Source organism: Bison bison, unplaced genomic scaffold (assembly GCF_000754665.1).
Source record: "Bison bison bison isolate TAMUID 2011002044 unplaced genomic scaffold, Bison_UMD1.0 scf7180017864128, whole genome shotgun sequence".
Classification (NCBI taxonomy): domain Eukaryota; kingdom Metazoa; phylum Chordata; class Mammalia; order Artiodactyla; family Bovidae; genus Bison; species Bison bison.
The window spans coordinates 2512728-2529054 of NW_011494700.1; the positions used below are offsets into that span (position 1 = coordinate 2512728).

General features: G+C 36.9%; 1 protein-coding gene across 1 annotated transcript in view; it reads left to right on the forward strand.

Annotated features, from left to right (window-relative positions):
- The window catches only part of UCHL3 (ubiquitin carboxyl-terminal esterase L3 (ubiquitin thiolesterase)), a 47975-nt gene extending 32471 nt beyond the window's left edge, over positions 1–15504 (forward strand). Inside the window, exons 7-9 of the mRNA XM_010839665.1 lie at positions 9546–9621; positions 14629–14687; positions 15294–15504. Coding sequence (XP_010837967.1) covers positions 9546–9621; positions 14629–14687; positions 15294–15377 — 219 coding nt within the window. The 3' untranslated portion in view covers positions 15378–15504. The remainder of the gene's footprint in view (positions 1–9545; positions 9622–14628; positions 14688–15293) is intronic.
- Positions 15505–16327: the final 823 nt, after the last annotated feature.

A 16327-nucleotide genomic window follows, 5' to 3' on the forward strand; every position in this document is an offset into this window, starting at 1 on the left:
GAAGACTTTATTTTTTGGGCTCCAAAATCACTGCAGATGGTGATTGCAGCCATGAAATTAAAAGACTCTTACTCCTTGGAAGGAAAGTTATAACCAACCTAGACAGCATATTAAAAAGCAGAGATACTACTTTGCTAACAAAGGTCTGTTTAGTCAAGGCTATGGTTTTTCCAATAATCATGTATGGATTTCAGAGTTGCTATAAAGAAAGCTGAGTGCCGAAGAATTGATGCTTTTGAACTGTGGTGTTGGAGAAGACTCTTGAGAGTCCCTTGGACTGCAAGGAGATCCAACCAGTCCATTCTAAAGATCAGTCCTGGGTGTTCATTGGAAGGACTGATGTTGAAGCTGAAGCTCCAATAGTTTGGCCACCTGATGCAAAGAGCTGACTCATTTGAAAAACCCTGATGCTGGGAAAGATTGAAGGCAGAAAGAGAAGGGGATGACAGAGGATGAGATGATTGGATGGCATCACCGACTCAATGGACATGAGTTTGGGTAAACTCCAGGATTTGGTGAGGGACAGGGAAGCCTGGTGTGCTGCAGTCCATGGGGTCGCAAAGAGTTGTATACAACTGAATGACTGAACTGAACTGAACCCAAAGTGAATCATGAAAATAAAAAATCATGGGGAAAAAAAAACCCTCCCAGATTATCCAAAAGCCGTGGGTCAGTTTCAGATGATCTAATATGTGTAAGTAGAATCAGAAGCAAAAGAGAACGGTGGGTGTGAGGAGTGGGCATATAACAGACGAAAAATATGTTAATAGTCAACTATTTTACAAAAATTAATTAAACACATCAAACCACAACTTCAAGATTTTCAAGAGAGCAGTAGATAGGATAAATACCTCTACCCACCAAAACACACACATACACATATACACCAAGATACATAATATTCAGATACACACACATCCTGAGATGCATAATATTCAAACTGCTTGAAACCACAGATAAGTAGAAAATGTTCATTGTGGCCAGAGAAAAAAGATATATTAGATACAAAGTAGCAAAGTTAAGAATTACAGCAGGCTTGTCTTCAGAAATTATGCAAGCCAATGAAATTATTTTTAAAGTTCTAAAAGAAGTATTTGAAACAAAAATATTTTTCAAAAATAAAGGAGAAAGTCTTTTATACAAACAAAAACTGAGATAATTCATTACAAGCTTACCTGCACTACATATTGGAGGCACACATGAGAGCATCAGCAATGGAACAAGTGAAGGTAAATATAAAATATATTGTGTTTTTTAAGTTGTTCTAAAAGATGACTAAAAGTGCACATGGATAGACCATATTCTGGATCAGAAAATCTTGGCAAATTTTTTTTTAATTTAAATTATACAAAGAACGTTTTCTAACTACAGTGGAGTTAAATTAGAGATTAATAGCAATAAAAAGTATCAGAAATTTCCAAATATTTAGAAATTAAGCAGCACATTTCCAAGTAGCTCATAGATCAAAGAGGAAGTCACCAAGAAAAATAGAAAACATATTAAAAACGTTACTTTAATTGAATATTAGTTGATGTATGATGCTGTGTCGAAGAAGGCAATGGCACCCCACTCCAGTACTCTTGCCTGGAAAATCCATGGATAGAGGAGCCTGGTAGGCTGCAGTCCATGGGGTCGCTAAGAGTCGGACACGACTGAGCGACTTCACTTTCACTTTTCTCTTTCATGCATTGGAGAAGGCAATGGCAACCCACTCCAGTATTCTTGCCTGGAGAATCCCAGGGACGGTGGAGCCTGGTAGGCTGCCGTCTATGGGATCACACAGAGTCGGACACGACTGAAGAGACTTAGCACGATGCTGTGTTAATTTGTGTACATCAAAGTGGTTCAGTTAAACATATATATTTTTTCAAACTATTTTCCATTATGGTTTATTACAGAATACTGAATAGAGTTCCCTGGGCTCTACAGTAGGATCTTGCTGTTTCTTTTTTATATGTACTATCTGTATTTATATGTAGTATTTTACAGTTTGTGTCTGCCAATTCCAAACTCCTGATTTATCCTGATTTATCCCTCCCCTCTTTGGTAACCATAAATTTATTTTCTAGAAAATATTTTGAGTGAAAACAATTTAAATATATTAATTTACAAGTTATGGCTAAAGCAAATTTATAACATTAAGTTATATAAGTGCTTATAGTAGGAAAGAAAAGGCAGGGGTTAGAGAAAAAAAAAGAAAAAAAGCAAGTTAAACAACTTAAGCAACTTAAACCTAAAGCATGCAGAAGGAAGAAATAATTGAAAGTGAAAATCAGTGAAATTCATTATTCTAGAGGTCCTATAGCCAATGCAGTAAGGCAAGAAAAGGAAATAAAGGGCGTATGGATTGGAAAGGAAGAAATAGATGTCTGTATTCACAGAGAGCATGAATTTTTATGTAAAAAATGGGGGAAGGGTTTGTGTGTAAACGTCATAAAAGATCAAGGCTATTGGAGCTACCTCTTTAAAGGATACTAACAAGACATGAGAAATTCAGTACCTGCTCCCAGATTAGATCCTGAAGAAAAATGCTGCAAAGGATATGAATGGATCAACTGACAAAATTAAAATATGGATGAAAGGTTAGACTAAAGTCTAATGTGACACCGAACTTACATCCATCCTAACATAGCTCATATCTATATGAAATTTTGCAGATGATAACTGCTGTTACATAAAAGTATTTGAGGGTAAAAGACCATGATATATGTCACTTACCCTCAAATGGTGCAGGAAAGAAAAAGGTCTGTGTAGAGAGACAGGAAGAGAGAGTGTAGGTACAGATGGTAAAGGAAATTAGGATAAAATGTCATAGGTAGATCTAGGTGTTTCCTGTATACTCTTTTTATTTCTATGAAACTGAAAGTGTTAGTTGCTCAGTTGTGTCCAACTCTTTGCGACCCCATGGACCGTAGCCTGCCAGGCTAATCTGTCCATGGGATTCTCCAGGCAGGAATACTGGAGTGGGTTCCTGTGCCTTCCTCCAGGGGATCTTCCCGACCCAGGGCTTGAACCTGGGTCTCCCACACTGCAGACAGATTCTTTTCTGTCTGAGTGACCACAGTAAGCACTCAATAAATACTAGTAATGCAGCCCATTGTGTGTGCAGCCTGTCTGGGCCTTCTGTGTTGCCCTCAGACTATGTTTGTGAGAGCAGACACTGTATTATATATACTTTGTTCCCATGAAGAGCCAAGTAAAGCATTCATTTGTGTATTTCTAACTGATTGATTATTATGAGCAGCTAAAGTATTCACAAACAAGTTTAAAACCCTCATCACAATGATAGCTTTAAGTTGTTGTATTGTTTACAGAGATCAAAAGTGCTAAGTAGGATCATAGAATTTTCAGGGTTGAAAGAATCTTAGAAATCATTCAGGGAAAATCCCTTCATTTTCCTTAAGAGAATAAGTCTTGGTTAGTGAAACCCATTATCACTAGTGAAGTCGCTTGACTCTTTGCGACCCTATGGGCTGTAGCCTACCAGGCTCCTCTGTCCATGGGATTTTCCAGGCAAGAGTACTGGAGTGGGTTGCCTTTTCCTTCTCCAGGGGATCTTCCTAACCCAGGGATCGAACCCGGGTCTCCCACATTGTAGGCAGATGCTTTACCATCTGAGCCACCAGGGAAGTCCTCCTAACTAAAAGATGGCTAATAAGCCATGATAGTTTCCATTTAACTTGTCAGCATAAGAGGATAATTTATGCATGGCATCCTGTTTCTGACAGATTTTGAAGTGGCATTTTTTTATCACTTATTCCTTCTAAGAAAATCTTTACCAATGCCTATCACCATGCAGTTTTCTTTTACATGTAAATCTCTGTATGTGTTACATGTTTTGTGTGTGTGTTCTTTTTTTAAAAGAATTTGCTGTAATAATTCCTATTAGTGGCTTTTAAGTAATTCCATGAATCTATGCTATACAAATGAGGATATGTAAATATTTTAGATGTGCATTGAATAGAAGCTGTGGAATATAACCTGATACCGTGGTTAGGTATTTCCACTTTATATGCCTTTACCTAATGTTCATTTGCGATCCTTTTCTAGATTATGACTGGTTAAAAGGTACTAGACCATATAAATCGAAGTCTGACCATACGTTGCTTTTAAGAATAACTGACCTCCCAGTGACGTGGTCTAAGTAAAATGTTCTCTTTTTCAATTGTGTAGTCCTCCTCGCCATCCTCATCACAGCCTCATTCTAGCCACTGCAGAACGAAGGCCTCATCATTGTGTCACCATGCATCCCTGCCCTGGGTCAAACGTAACCATGTAGGCCCTGCAAAGGCTACCAGTCCATCTCTCCGTCTTCGTCGCTGGCGACCCTTCTTACGTCTGCCATCTTTGGGTCTCCATTCTGTTGTAAGTGTAGTCAATCTTCCATCTCTTCTTCCAGTGACAGGGGTAGTCCATTTTTTCCCTTAAATTTCTTCAGTCTTCAGAGTGCTTTTCTCTTGGTTCATCAGCCATGAGCTTTTTCTCCCCTGATAAGATTGCAAGCATACCTCTATGCTTTGCAGTTCAGCTTGACTTTCACCAGCGCCTTGGTGAACATCCATCTTTCCACTCCATATCCTGCCAACATAAAGGTGCTTGTCTTTTGATGAGTGCTGATCGACATTCATGATAATGTTTAAGTTCCGGTCAGTTGTTCAAGTGAATATGTATTCTCTTACCCTTCATCTTTCCAGTTTCATTTAGTTGACTCAGGTCAACAAATGCTGTGTGCCTTCTGAGTTCTTTGCCATCTCTTACTTTATTTTTTTTTCATGTTTCTGAACATGACTTTAGTCTCTTTGTCATGCTCTGGGGTTACTTTTACTTACTCTGTCCTTAATCTAATCCTTCATGGTGTAGGGTGTTCATCTAAACTATTTTATTCCCTGAGGTGGCTCAGGTACTTGGTTTAATCTTGATCCAATCTTTCCTGCCTATTCAGTTTCTGAAGATCTTTTCTCAAGCAGGAGGTGAAGATTTTCTTGTGAATTGATATAGAATTCCCACAAATTTCACAATTTCTCCTCCTTAAGTTGGTAATGTTAGCAAACTGCTAAAAAGTACATTTGTTCTTGTAATTGTGCTAATTATCTTAAATGTTGAGGTTGATGATGGAATTCTAATAATTCTCATAATTGAAATAAAATGCAGGATTAGGCAACTATAGCTCTTGTCTTTCTGATGTTTTAGAAAATGGTAATGAGCAGAGCCTACCTAGAAATGCTACATCTGAAAGATTTGGTGTATGCCATACATTTATAAGAAACTTAACACTTGAGGAAATCATTGTGACTTTTGAAGCCAGAGGAAGTCTGATTACACATACTTTAATGCTTAAAAAAATTAAAAATTGGTATCAAACATTCTTTCCTTCTGCTTATTTACTGTTTTAGAGCTATTCCTCTAAAGTGGAGTCTTGGCACTTTTCCTTAAACATCTTCCATCAGATACCAGTGTGGTCACCAAAATAGCCTTTCATCAACAGACTGGTGTCTCTCTGTTTCATTATCCTCATCGGGTCACAAACATGCATTTGTCATTTTTATTTATTTATCCACCTGATGTTTATTGCTTTCCTACCGTGCCATACACTGGCACAGTAGGAAGACATGCAAGTGAATCAGATGATCAGAGTAAAACCCTAATTTATAAATTCTTACTTGGGCATAATTGATTCTAAATAGGAATAAATTCCTTTGTACTTAAAAATATTCTAAATATAAGTGAACATGTCATAAAAATTGACATTTTCAGTTTTATATTTTTACGTAATGTTAATGTTTGCTCCATATTAATCATTGCTTTGTAACTTCATAAGTGTTTTCATCGCCTAGTGACTAAGAATGTGTATTGTAGAATGGCATGGCCTGGACTTGAAACCAGATTCTGTCACTTACTAGCTTTGTGACCTAGAGCATGTTACTTAATGCTTCTGTGAGTCAATTGAGAGTACAGTGGATGTAGCTATATTACCTACCTCATAGGGCCTATATGACAATGAGTACAGTGGATGTAGCTATATTACCTACCTCATAGGGCCTATATGACAATGAGTACAGTGGATGTAACTATATTACCTACCTCATAGGGCCTATATGACAGTGAGTACAGTGGATGTAACTATATTATTTACCTCATAGGGTCCATATGACTATTAATTGGTCAGTTCTTATAAAGTGCTTAGGACAATATCTGGTATATATTTAGTGCCACAATTATAAATTAAATTTAAGCTATTTCTTACAATTTGAAATGTCTATTTAGTTTTTTAAATTTCTATTTAGTATTTAATTTTCTATCTAATTGATTTGTCACATCACTTTTTGATTCTTCATGGTAGTAAGAAGTATGTTCTAAATTAAGAAACTTTGTAAAAATGATATATAAAAACGTAGGCAAAGATTATCAAATCTGGAATTTATTTTTTACTGATTGTTCTTGCTTCTAGTGGAGTACTGCTTAAGCAATTGGATAAGTATAGATTTCAGACCCTGGTTAATTGAAGCTGACCAAAGGAAAAGGCTTGTAATAGGTACTGAGGTTTTGTGGAAAGGGTAGAAGTTTTGAGCATTTTTTTATCTTTTATAATGGTTTGAAGGCTTTTCATACCTTCTTTAGCAGTTTGGATTTTTAGTATGCACTTTTGGATAAAAGGTTCAATGACTCACAATTTTGAGTCACTTAGATTTAGTGACTTCTTAGATTTGTGATAATGTTAGTGTTAATATTATAATAATATATAATATTTATATGGCATGTAACAGTTAAAGTACTTTCATGAATTTCATTTAAACCTGAAAACGGGTAAGAATCCCAGTGCTCAGGGGGGTTGAGTACATAGTCGGGTCTCTGATTCCAGTTGTATTACGTTTATCTCTAGCACAGTTGTATTTACTGACAAAATGTGAAAAACAGAAGCTATTATATAAGAGATATTATTCTTAAGAGATGGGGTAAAAATAAGTGATAATTTTAAAAAACATAATAGCTTAAAGGTTTAAAATACTTGATGTCATATTGGAGAATTGTGTATTAAAAGGAGTAAATCAAGCCCCTTTCCTGGGGCTTGATTGTGTAAGGAATTCTTTCTAGTGTTTTTGTACAGAATTGAACTTATAGTTTGTAGAATTGCCTAGATTTAGCCTTGAAAAATTGGGTTCTCTCTGGTCATTGCTGAAATGGGCGTTACTAGGTTTGAGGGATCACTAAAATTTTTGATTCTCTGACCAGTAAAATAAGGGAACTCATTATTACTATCTAACTGTTTGGAGAAATACCATGTTCAAGAGGGATTAGTCTTTTTTAAGATGGTGGAAAATACTGGGAAACATTTTTTGCCTCAGTAGATGGGATAATTCTAACAAAACTGTCCAGTTGGAATGGACTACCTGAAAACCTAGTGGCAGTTCCCTGTTGTTGGCGGGGCTGCCACAGATGGGGCTGCGGTCAAGAGCAGTCTAGTATCAGAACAACAGTAATCCTACGTAACTGTGATTCCTACCAACTGTGGAATTCTTTAGATCTAAGTCAAATTTAAGAAGAGCTAGTTTGCCACAGCAGTGTATGTTGTGCTGCACCCATTCGCAATTTGAGGGAAGTAATCTCCGGGTGTTCTTTGGAAGGAATGATGCTAAAGCTGAAACTCCAGTACTTTGGCCACCTCATGCGAAGAGTTGACTCACTGGAAAAGGCCCTGATGCTGGGAGGGATTGGGGGCAGGAGGAGAAGGGGATGGCAGCGGATGAGATGGCTGGATGGCATCACCGACTTGATGGACATGAGTTTGAGTGAACTCCGGGAGTCGGTGATGGACAGGGAGGCCTGGCATGCTGCGATTCATGGGGTCACAAAGAGTCGGACATGACTGAGCTACTGAACTGAACTGGATCTCTGAAGAAAAATGTGAGCTTAGATGAGTCATATCTGTAAACATTTTTAGAAGTGAAGTGAAGTCGCTCAGTCATATCTGACTCTTTGCGACTCCGTGGATTGCAGCCTACCAGGCTCCTCCATCCATGGGATTTTCCAGGCAAGAGTACTGGAATGGGTTGCTATTTCCTTCTCCAGGGGATCTTCGCAACCCAGGGATCGAACCCAGGTCTCCCGCACTGTAGGCAGACGCTTTACCGTATGAGCCACCAGGGAAGTCTCAAATATTTTTAGAAGCATCCAGCAAATCCAAGGTGGCTTACCAGGTGACTCAGTGGTAAATAATCCACCTGTCACTTCAAGAGTCACAGGAGATGTGGGTTAAGTCCCTGGGTTTGGAAAATTCCCTGGAGGAGAAATTGGCAACCACACTCCACTATTCTTGCCTGGGAAATCTCATGGACAGAGGAGGAGCCCAGCCAGTTACAGTCCATGGAGTCACAAAGTTAGACACGACTAAGAACCCACCCAGTAAATCCAGGTTAGCAATGTTTATTCTGTACCTTCCAATTTCTGTACCTGAAAACCTTATATTACTTAAAACTTAAAATTATATAATTATTTGAGGGTGAAAAATTAAAATTTGAGTTACCAAAGTTAGCGAAAGTTAATTTTGCCGTGTTGTTCAGTCATTGTGTCCAACTCTGCAACCCTATGGACTGCAGCACGCCAGACTTCCCTGTCCTTCACTGTCTCCTGGAGTTTGCTCAAACTCATGTCCATTGAGTTGGTGATACCATCCAACCATCTCATCATTTCTCGTCCCCTTCTCCTCCTATCCTCAATCTTTCCAGGTATCAGGGTGTTTCCAGTGAGTCGACTCTTCACATCAGGTGGCCAAAGTATTGGAGCCTCAGCTTCAGCTTCAGTCCTGTACTTTGTGTTACTTACTGGATAGTACATGATATGAGATATAATTTGATTTCTGCCTCTTTAAAACTTTTACCTCTAAAATTTGTACTTGCATTTAGCAGTGATTATATTACACTTCAAACCAGTTAGATTTTTGAATCTAGGAAGAATACACTTTTTGAAATCTAGGATGAATAAAAAATATTCTAAGTCTATATTGCATTATTCCCATAATAATCTGCCCTGCTCACCCTTTTGCATTCTAAATAATAGTAGATCAGTGTCTTTGAGCTGAACATCAGTGGTTTAATATGAAAGATGCATGCGTGGCTTTCACTTTGAAAAGAGTTTCTTTAACTCATTTTATGCTATTTAACTTCTAAAAAGTTTATTCAAATTTCAAAAATTAGACAAATTAGCTCATGAATTCATTTCGTTTAGCAAATATACATTGTACGTCTGCCATGTAGCAGGCATTGTGCAAGGGCTGAGGCTTCCAAAGTGAACAGAACCTTAGGTTTTTAGGTCAGTTGAGATTAAGAGAGATGTACTTTGAGTCAGTGTTTTTCTTGTTGATGGGCGAACACATTTGTTATAAATACAGGCATGTTCACTCTCTGTCCACCATACTAAAGACTAAGCCTTGAATCATATTGTTATAAATGTTTTTTCATGTAATTTAATATTATTTATATGTGTTTACATGTAAGTTGATTGATTTGTTTTGACTACTAACATACATACTATGTATTTTCCCCTCCTAGGCACCAAATATAGATGAAAAAGTAGATCTTCATTTTATTGCATTAGTTCATGTAGATGGGCATCTCTATGAATTAGGTAAGAACTATTTTAATTTATCCTGGGGAGAAAAATAGTAAATGGGAAAATTTGTATTTATGAAAACATGACTGTTGATATTTATTGTGTTCACTTAAGTTGATTACCTTTCAGCACTGAGTTGGCATAATAACAGTTTTCTGCTTAAGATTTCTTACTAGAAAAAGTAAAAATGTTTTGTTGTTCAAGTGACTTATTAAGATAGTTCAAGAATGCTTGCAACTACCTTTGCAAAACAGGCAAGTAAAAATTATTATAGGAAACTCCTATAATCACTTCAGAATTCTTTACTAAATTTTTGAATTGGTATCAGCAACATCTTGGATGACCATTTAAAACTAGTTTCTTGATCCTGAAACTAGTTTTAAAACATAGTTTATTATTCATAATGATTAGTGTTTGTATTCAGCAATTGGTATCACTAGTTTTTAAGCTTTTGTAACGTCCTTTTGTATCACATCTGATTTTTCAAAAGACTTTACAGGAATCTATGTTTTCTGGCAACAGTTCCTTCAGGCGTGTGTCAAAGTCCCTATGATTAATTACTTGGTATTGGCCTATAACTGCATTTATCTTTTAAAAGTTTAACTATCAATGGACTACTTCAGGGACTATTTAGAGATTCTTCTAATTTTAATAGGGTCACGCAAGCAGAATAAGCTTGTTATGATTCTTTCATAATACTTACAGTACTTATGAGCCCTCTATGAAAACTTCTTAGATTAGAAAAAAGACCAAATAAAACAAAAGAGTGAAGTCCTTTTCAGTTTCTAGATACCATGATTTTTAGTTCTCTTCTCATTTGCTGTTAAATATTAACTTTACACTTTCACGCTTTCCTTTTCCTTAACTTATTTAAAGACAGAAAAGTTCAGAAAGGACTCTGAGTGTGACTGTAGACGTGATCCATAAAATTTAGATGGATTCTATATTTGGAATACAGCAACAGAATCATATAATTTATTTAAAAGAAGGGGCTCTGTTAAAGGGGACAAGGAAAGGAAAGAAGTGTACAACCCTGTGGATCATCTACAGTAGTAGAGTGATTTGAGTAGGAAATCAAGCTAAAATGAAGTCATTGTCACGGGAGTGTATTACAGACCTGCGGGGCAATTTAGAAGATATGCTTTCTTAATTCAGTCTTTGGAACTTACATAGAGATAAGATGTAATAGGAATTGGGGATTTCAAATGTCTGATTGCTGGAAGCTAGTTTCCACTCTTAAAGAATAACTAGTAGGGCTTCCCTGGTGTCTCAGTGGTAAAGAATGCACCTGCCAATGCAGAAGACACAGGTTCCGCTCCTCCTCTGGGAAGATACACATGACGCAGATCAGCTAAGCCCGTGCACCCCAGCTGTTGAGCCTGTGCTCTTAAGCTCGGGAGCCACAACTGTTGGCGCCCATGTGCTGCAACTACTGAAGTCCTAGTATCCTAGAGCCTCTGCTCTTCAACAACAGAAACCTTTGTACTGCAACTAGAGAGGAGCCCTCGCTTGCCACTAGAGGAACACAGCAATGAAGACCCAGCACAGCCAAAAGAAATAATAAAGATAAATATATATATTTATATATATGTATTTTTTTTTAAAAGAATAACTGGTAGAAGTGGAGGTCTAAAGAGAGTGCTGAGACTGATCAGACACATTCTCATAGATTTAGGAAAGGCCAGAGGAGTGATAAATATGACCCATAACCAGAGATTATAAAAATGTAATGGTGACTTTCAGAATGGGAGGCTGAATAATAGAACAAACAACAGTGAAGATACTTAAAAGAAAAAAAATCTGATTATCTCAGTGGGAAGGAATATATTGTCTGAAAACCCAGTTTGACTGATGAGCTGGCTCTCTGAGCTCAGAGGCTAAAGGGCAGTGGAAGGAAAGACATATATCAAGGGTTGGCTACATATGCAGGAATGGTTCTCTTGTAGCACGCCAAGATCAACATGAAAGGATCTTAAAATTGGCTTGAAGTAAGAACATCAGAAAAGAAAGGCAGAACTACTAAGGTCTTGTTTGGTTCAAGTATTCTTTAGCAGGAAGAATGATCAATGTGGCTGATAGAGAATTAGAGCCCTTTGGGAATTACATTCTTTAAATGAGTTTAAAAGAATTTCCGAGTTCTAAAGAATAGCGGGAATCTTTGAGATGTCATAGAGGATAGGGATAAATATTAATACAAGAAAAATTAAGATGGACAGTTACTGACTCATTGCAAGGGGAATTGGTGGTAGCCCTGATGCAAATTCCTAATTTAAAAGGAATGTTGAACAAGAGAAGTATTGAGTTAGTTCATAGAAAATAGTGGTTAAGAGAACAGCATATGGTTTTTAAGGAAAAAGTGATTTCTGAATACCTTTAATTTTTAAAATCAGGCTGTATGATTATAGACATGGGACAGGTAAATCTCTGCAGGACCATTATACAACAGAGGGTAGTGATAGCGTTTAATATGTCCATTCTGTACCTAATTGTAGGGTTAACTAATGGAAGGGACTGAGTTATTCATGTTTCTTTTATCATCCCGTCCTTGTCCTTAGGGCTTCAAGTAGTTCCTGGCATATGTCCTTTTAATTTGTCCCTGTCATTCTTTGAGCTCTTTCTAACTTTCTAGTAGAACAGCATTTCCTGGCTCATCTTTTATTTTCCATGCCTAAGCCTTCTCCAAGGAGCCCTGGTTCTTTCTATTAGAAGATGATGATTAGAACCAAGATCTGGGTGCTCATTGTTATTAAGATGCTGTCACTTTTAGGCTTTCTCAGAGGACAGAGCTAGGAAATACTTGTATGTATTATATAAATAGACACCTGTGTGTGAATAAGAATATACATGGACACACAATCAATTAGTTATATGTTTCGCTATATTAAAGAGCATTTATTTACATCTACATTTCTAATTCTAAACTAATATTATACATTTTGTGCTAGTGTTACCATATTTATGACTTCCTTTCCTGAACAGGGGAAATCTAGCTCTCATTGTCCTTTATGTATTTTCTGACTTACGCCTTCCCTGATATATAAACAAGCTCTTGGCTGCTCAGCCTAAAGCTCCGTTCCAGACACACTGCTTTCCGCCCCCACCTGGCCCCCTGATCCTGGCCTGGCACAGACAAATAGCCGGAGCTCTCCCAAGTGTGTAGCTGCCTTCTTCCTGGCATTGTGCAGATTCCAACTGCCTCGGCCTCCTTGAACTCTGCTCCCCTCAAACTCTGCCCTCTTTTGCTTTGGTCTCCTAATTAAAGTGGCTGTAGGCTGCTTGGGTCTCCCTCTCATGCACTGGAAGAGAGCTAGTATTACTGTTGGGCTTACCTAACAGTTCTGAGTTACATATTTCCCAGTCTATAAAACAACCATTTCAGGTATTTTGTCCAGGTCTTTAGTTGTTTTCAGTGGAAAGCCTAGTCCAGTACATTATTTCATCCTGGCTGGAGAGGGGGTATCTGTTATTCCTGGGCCTCCCACAATGAAGATAAGAATCTGTTTCCTTTGTCACTCTTTACCTACTTCTGTCTCCCAATCACAAAGTACATACTTACTTTTCCCTGTTGTTACAGTTGTTTAGATTCTTTTTTAAAATATATATATACTTTATTGAAGTATAGCTGACTTAGAGTGTTTCAGGTGCACAGCAAGGTGACTCAGTTATACATATACACATGTATTATTTTTCAGAGTATTTTTCATTGTAGGTTATTACCAGATATTAACCATAGATCCCTGTGTTATACAATATATAGTTGTTTAGATTTTTATGACTACAGAAATGTTATTCTCAGATGTGCCATAGTTAATGTACTTTTCTTTTTCACTTTTTTATTTCTCTGTATTTAATAACTGCCCTGTTTTGCTTTTTTGGTTTGCTTGGTTCGTTTTCACTCATATTTTTCTTTAAAAGTAGTGTCTTTTAGTCCAGGCCTATCAGTATGTATGCATATTGATTCAAAAATTATTATTATGTTTCGAAGCCATGAAATTATAGAGGAGATTGTGTTTTATGGCTTGAAGTGCCATTTATAAAACATCTGAAATTATAGACTTGGATATAGACTATCAGTTAACTTTGGGTTTGCATGAGTTTATGTAATTCTGAACTTTTTCATTTTTTCATAGTGTTAAAAAAGTACTACTTTATTCAAGGTGATAATTAATACTCTTGGTGTTGAATAAAATAATCCTAGGTTATTTAGATTGTTGTTCTGTGTTCCTGCCTTGGTACATGGTTACTAGTAGTAATATGTAAACGTTGCAGTGGTTCCCTTTCATTGGCATAAATGTCAGTTTTACTTAGGACCCCTTATCAGAAGGCTTTAAGGTGAAGAAAGAAATTTTGTATATTTCCTTTTTTAAAAAATGTTTATTTGGCTATGCCAGATCTTTAGTTGCAGCATATGAACTCCTAGTTGCAACTTGTGGGATCTAGTTCCCTGACCAGGGATCGAACCCAGGCCTCCTGAACTGGGAATGTGAAGAGTTAGCCACTGGACCACCAGGGAAGTCCTGAAATTTCTTATATTTCTGATGGTTGTAATTTTTAAAAAGCTGACATTAGTCTTGCATATTCTTTTTAGGAAATTAAAGCCAATAGTGTTTATTTCTAACAGCATGTGTTTATGAAGTTAGACATTCAAACGTGTAAGCAAGGTTCTAAATAACCGTTAGTGTTAAAAATATTCATATGTAGCACATTTAAAGGGTTTGTTCTAGGATATTACTTTATCTTTTAACTTTTGCCTCACTATGGGAAGAGGAAAATGGAAGTTGAAAGTATTAGTACATTATCCTGTCATTCTTAATTAATGGAGACTAAAGAGATAGGACAACTGAATAAAATATGTGATTCTTGAGTAGATCCCACATAGAACAAAACAGCATGGATAAAGGATATTTCTGGGTCAGCTGGAAAAATTTCTAAATGAAATAAATGTCATTAATTGTTTATATTATTAAGAAGCATAGTATCCTCTACAAACAACTAGCCATTCACCTGTTTATTTTTCCACAGATGGACGGAAACCATTTCCAATTAACCACGGGGAAACTAGTGATGAAACTTTATTAGAGGTAACAGTAAAACCTGTTGGCCCACCTTCAGTTCATTAATATTCTTGTCATCTTTAAAACATCTCTAAAGAGAACTGGTGTAACTTTTCTCTGTATATCTTCTTGTCCTGGCTTTCTGGAAAAAAATCCAAAAAGAAAAATTTGAACTAGTGTTAAAAATCTACAGCCAATGAAAGAGGTTTGGAAAACTCTTGGTGTAAACAAGTATCAAATGTGAAAAAAAACAAGAGTAGTATTGAAAGCATTACACATCGTATCCCATGTTTCATTAAATCCAAGGTACCATCATTTGTTTCTCGATTTTAAAGATTTTAAAATATATGAACAAATTGTATGGCTTAGAATCAATGAAACATGTAGTTCTCAGGTTAAAAGCTTCTTAAAAGCCTTTTAAGAAAGAACACTTCCATATCTCATACTTTTGTACTCAGCAAATTAGGCCACCCCGCTATTCACTTTTCTGGTGTCCTCTGAGTTATTTTGCATTTGAGAAAAGTAGTCTGTGGTATAAAATTACTATGAATTAGGAAGCTATGAAGCATTTTATGTATCATCTGTAAGTAAAACTGTTTTTAAACTGAAAGATTATGTCTTTTTCCCCTCTAGGATGCCATAGAAGTTTGCAAGAAGTTTATGGAACGTGACCCTGATGAACTGAGATTCAATGCCATTGCTCTTTCTGCAGCATAGCCCATCCAGAATGGAAACACCAAATACTGTATTATTTGCAACAAAATTAAATTTCCTCTGCCAGACACTAACTCACAAATTTTGATATTTTCATTAACTTGACTGATTAAACTTTATGTGAACTAAACTTTGACTTAATCTGTGTTTTATATTATTTTTTGCCCCAAATTAAAGCTGCAATTCTTTTCTTCCCTTTCTTTCTTGTGAAGGGTTTGCCTTTTTGGATGACTAGCAATATCTTTCTTATTCTCTTTGAATTTCATAGGAGAGTCTGTATTGGTATGCAGGCACAATTTCCATATGCAAGTATGAACATACATATTTATTTAACAGACATTATCATCTATTTGTAATGAGCTGGATACTGTTCTGGGGGCTGGAGTTAACAGTGAACATTATAGCAAGTTCCATAGTCGTGAAGCTTATGTTCCTGTGAGAACAAATGATAAGCACATTAATGGAGCTTCCTAGGTGGCTCAAATGGTAAAGAACCCACCTGCTAACACAGGAGATGCAGGCAAGAGATGCGGATTCAATCCCTGTGTTGGAAGGATCCACTGGAGGAGGAAATGGCAGCCCACTCCGGTATTCTTGCCTGGAAAATCCTGTGGACAGAGGAGCCTGGCAGGCTACAGTTCATCAGGTTGTCAAGAGTCAGACAGTACTTGGTGACTGAACCTACACACACATACACACAAGCACATTAATAAGATACATACCAATAATAACAGCTATACAGAAAAAGTTGGATTTGTGTTAGTGACTGAGTGGACCTTTTAGGTTATTGTGGTTAGAGAAGGCTTCTGTGGGAGGTAACTTTGAGATCTGAGCAGCTAAACATAGCTAGTCATAGAAAGGTGGTGGGGAAGAGAAGAGGGACTATTTCTTGCAGAGTTCCTAAAGTAGGCAAGTCTTGCTGGGTTTTAGGACCAGGATAAAAAAAAAAAAGG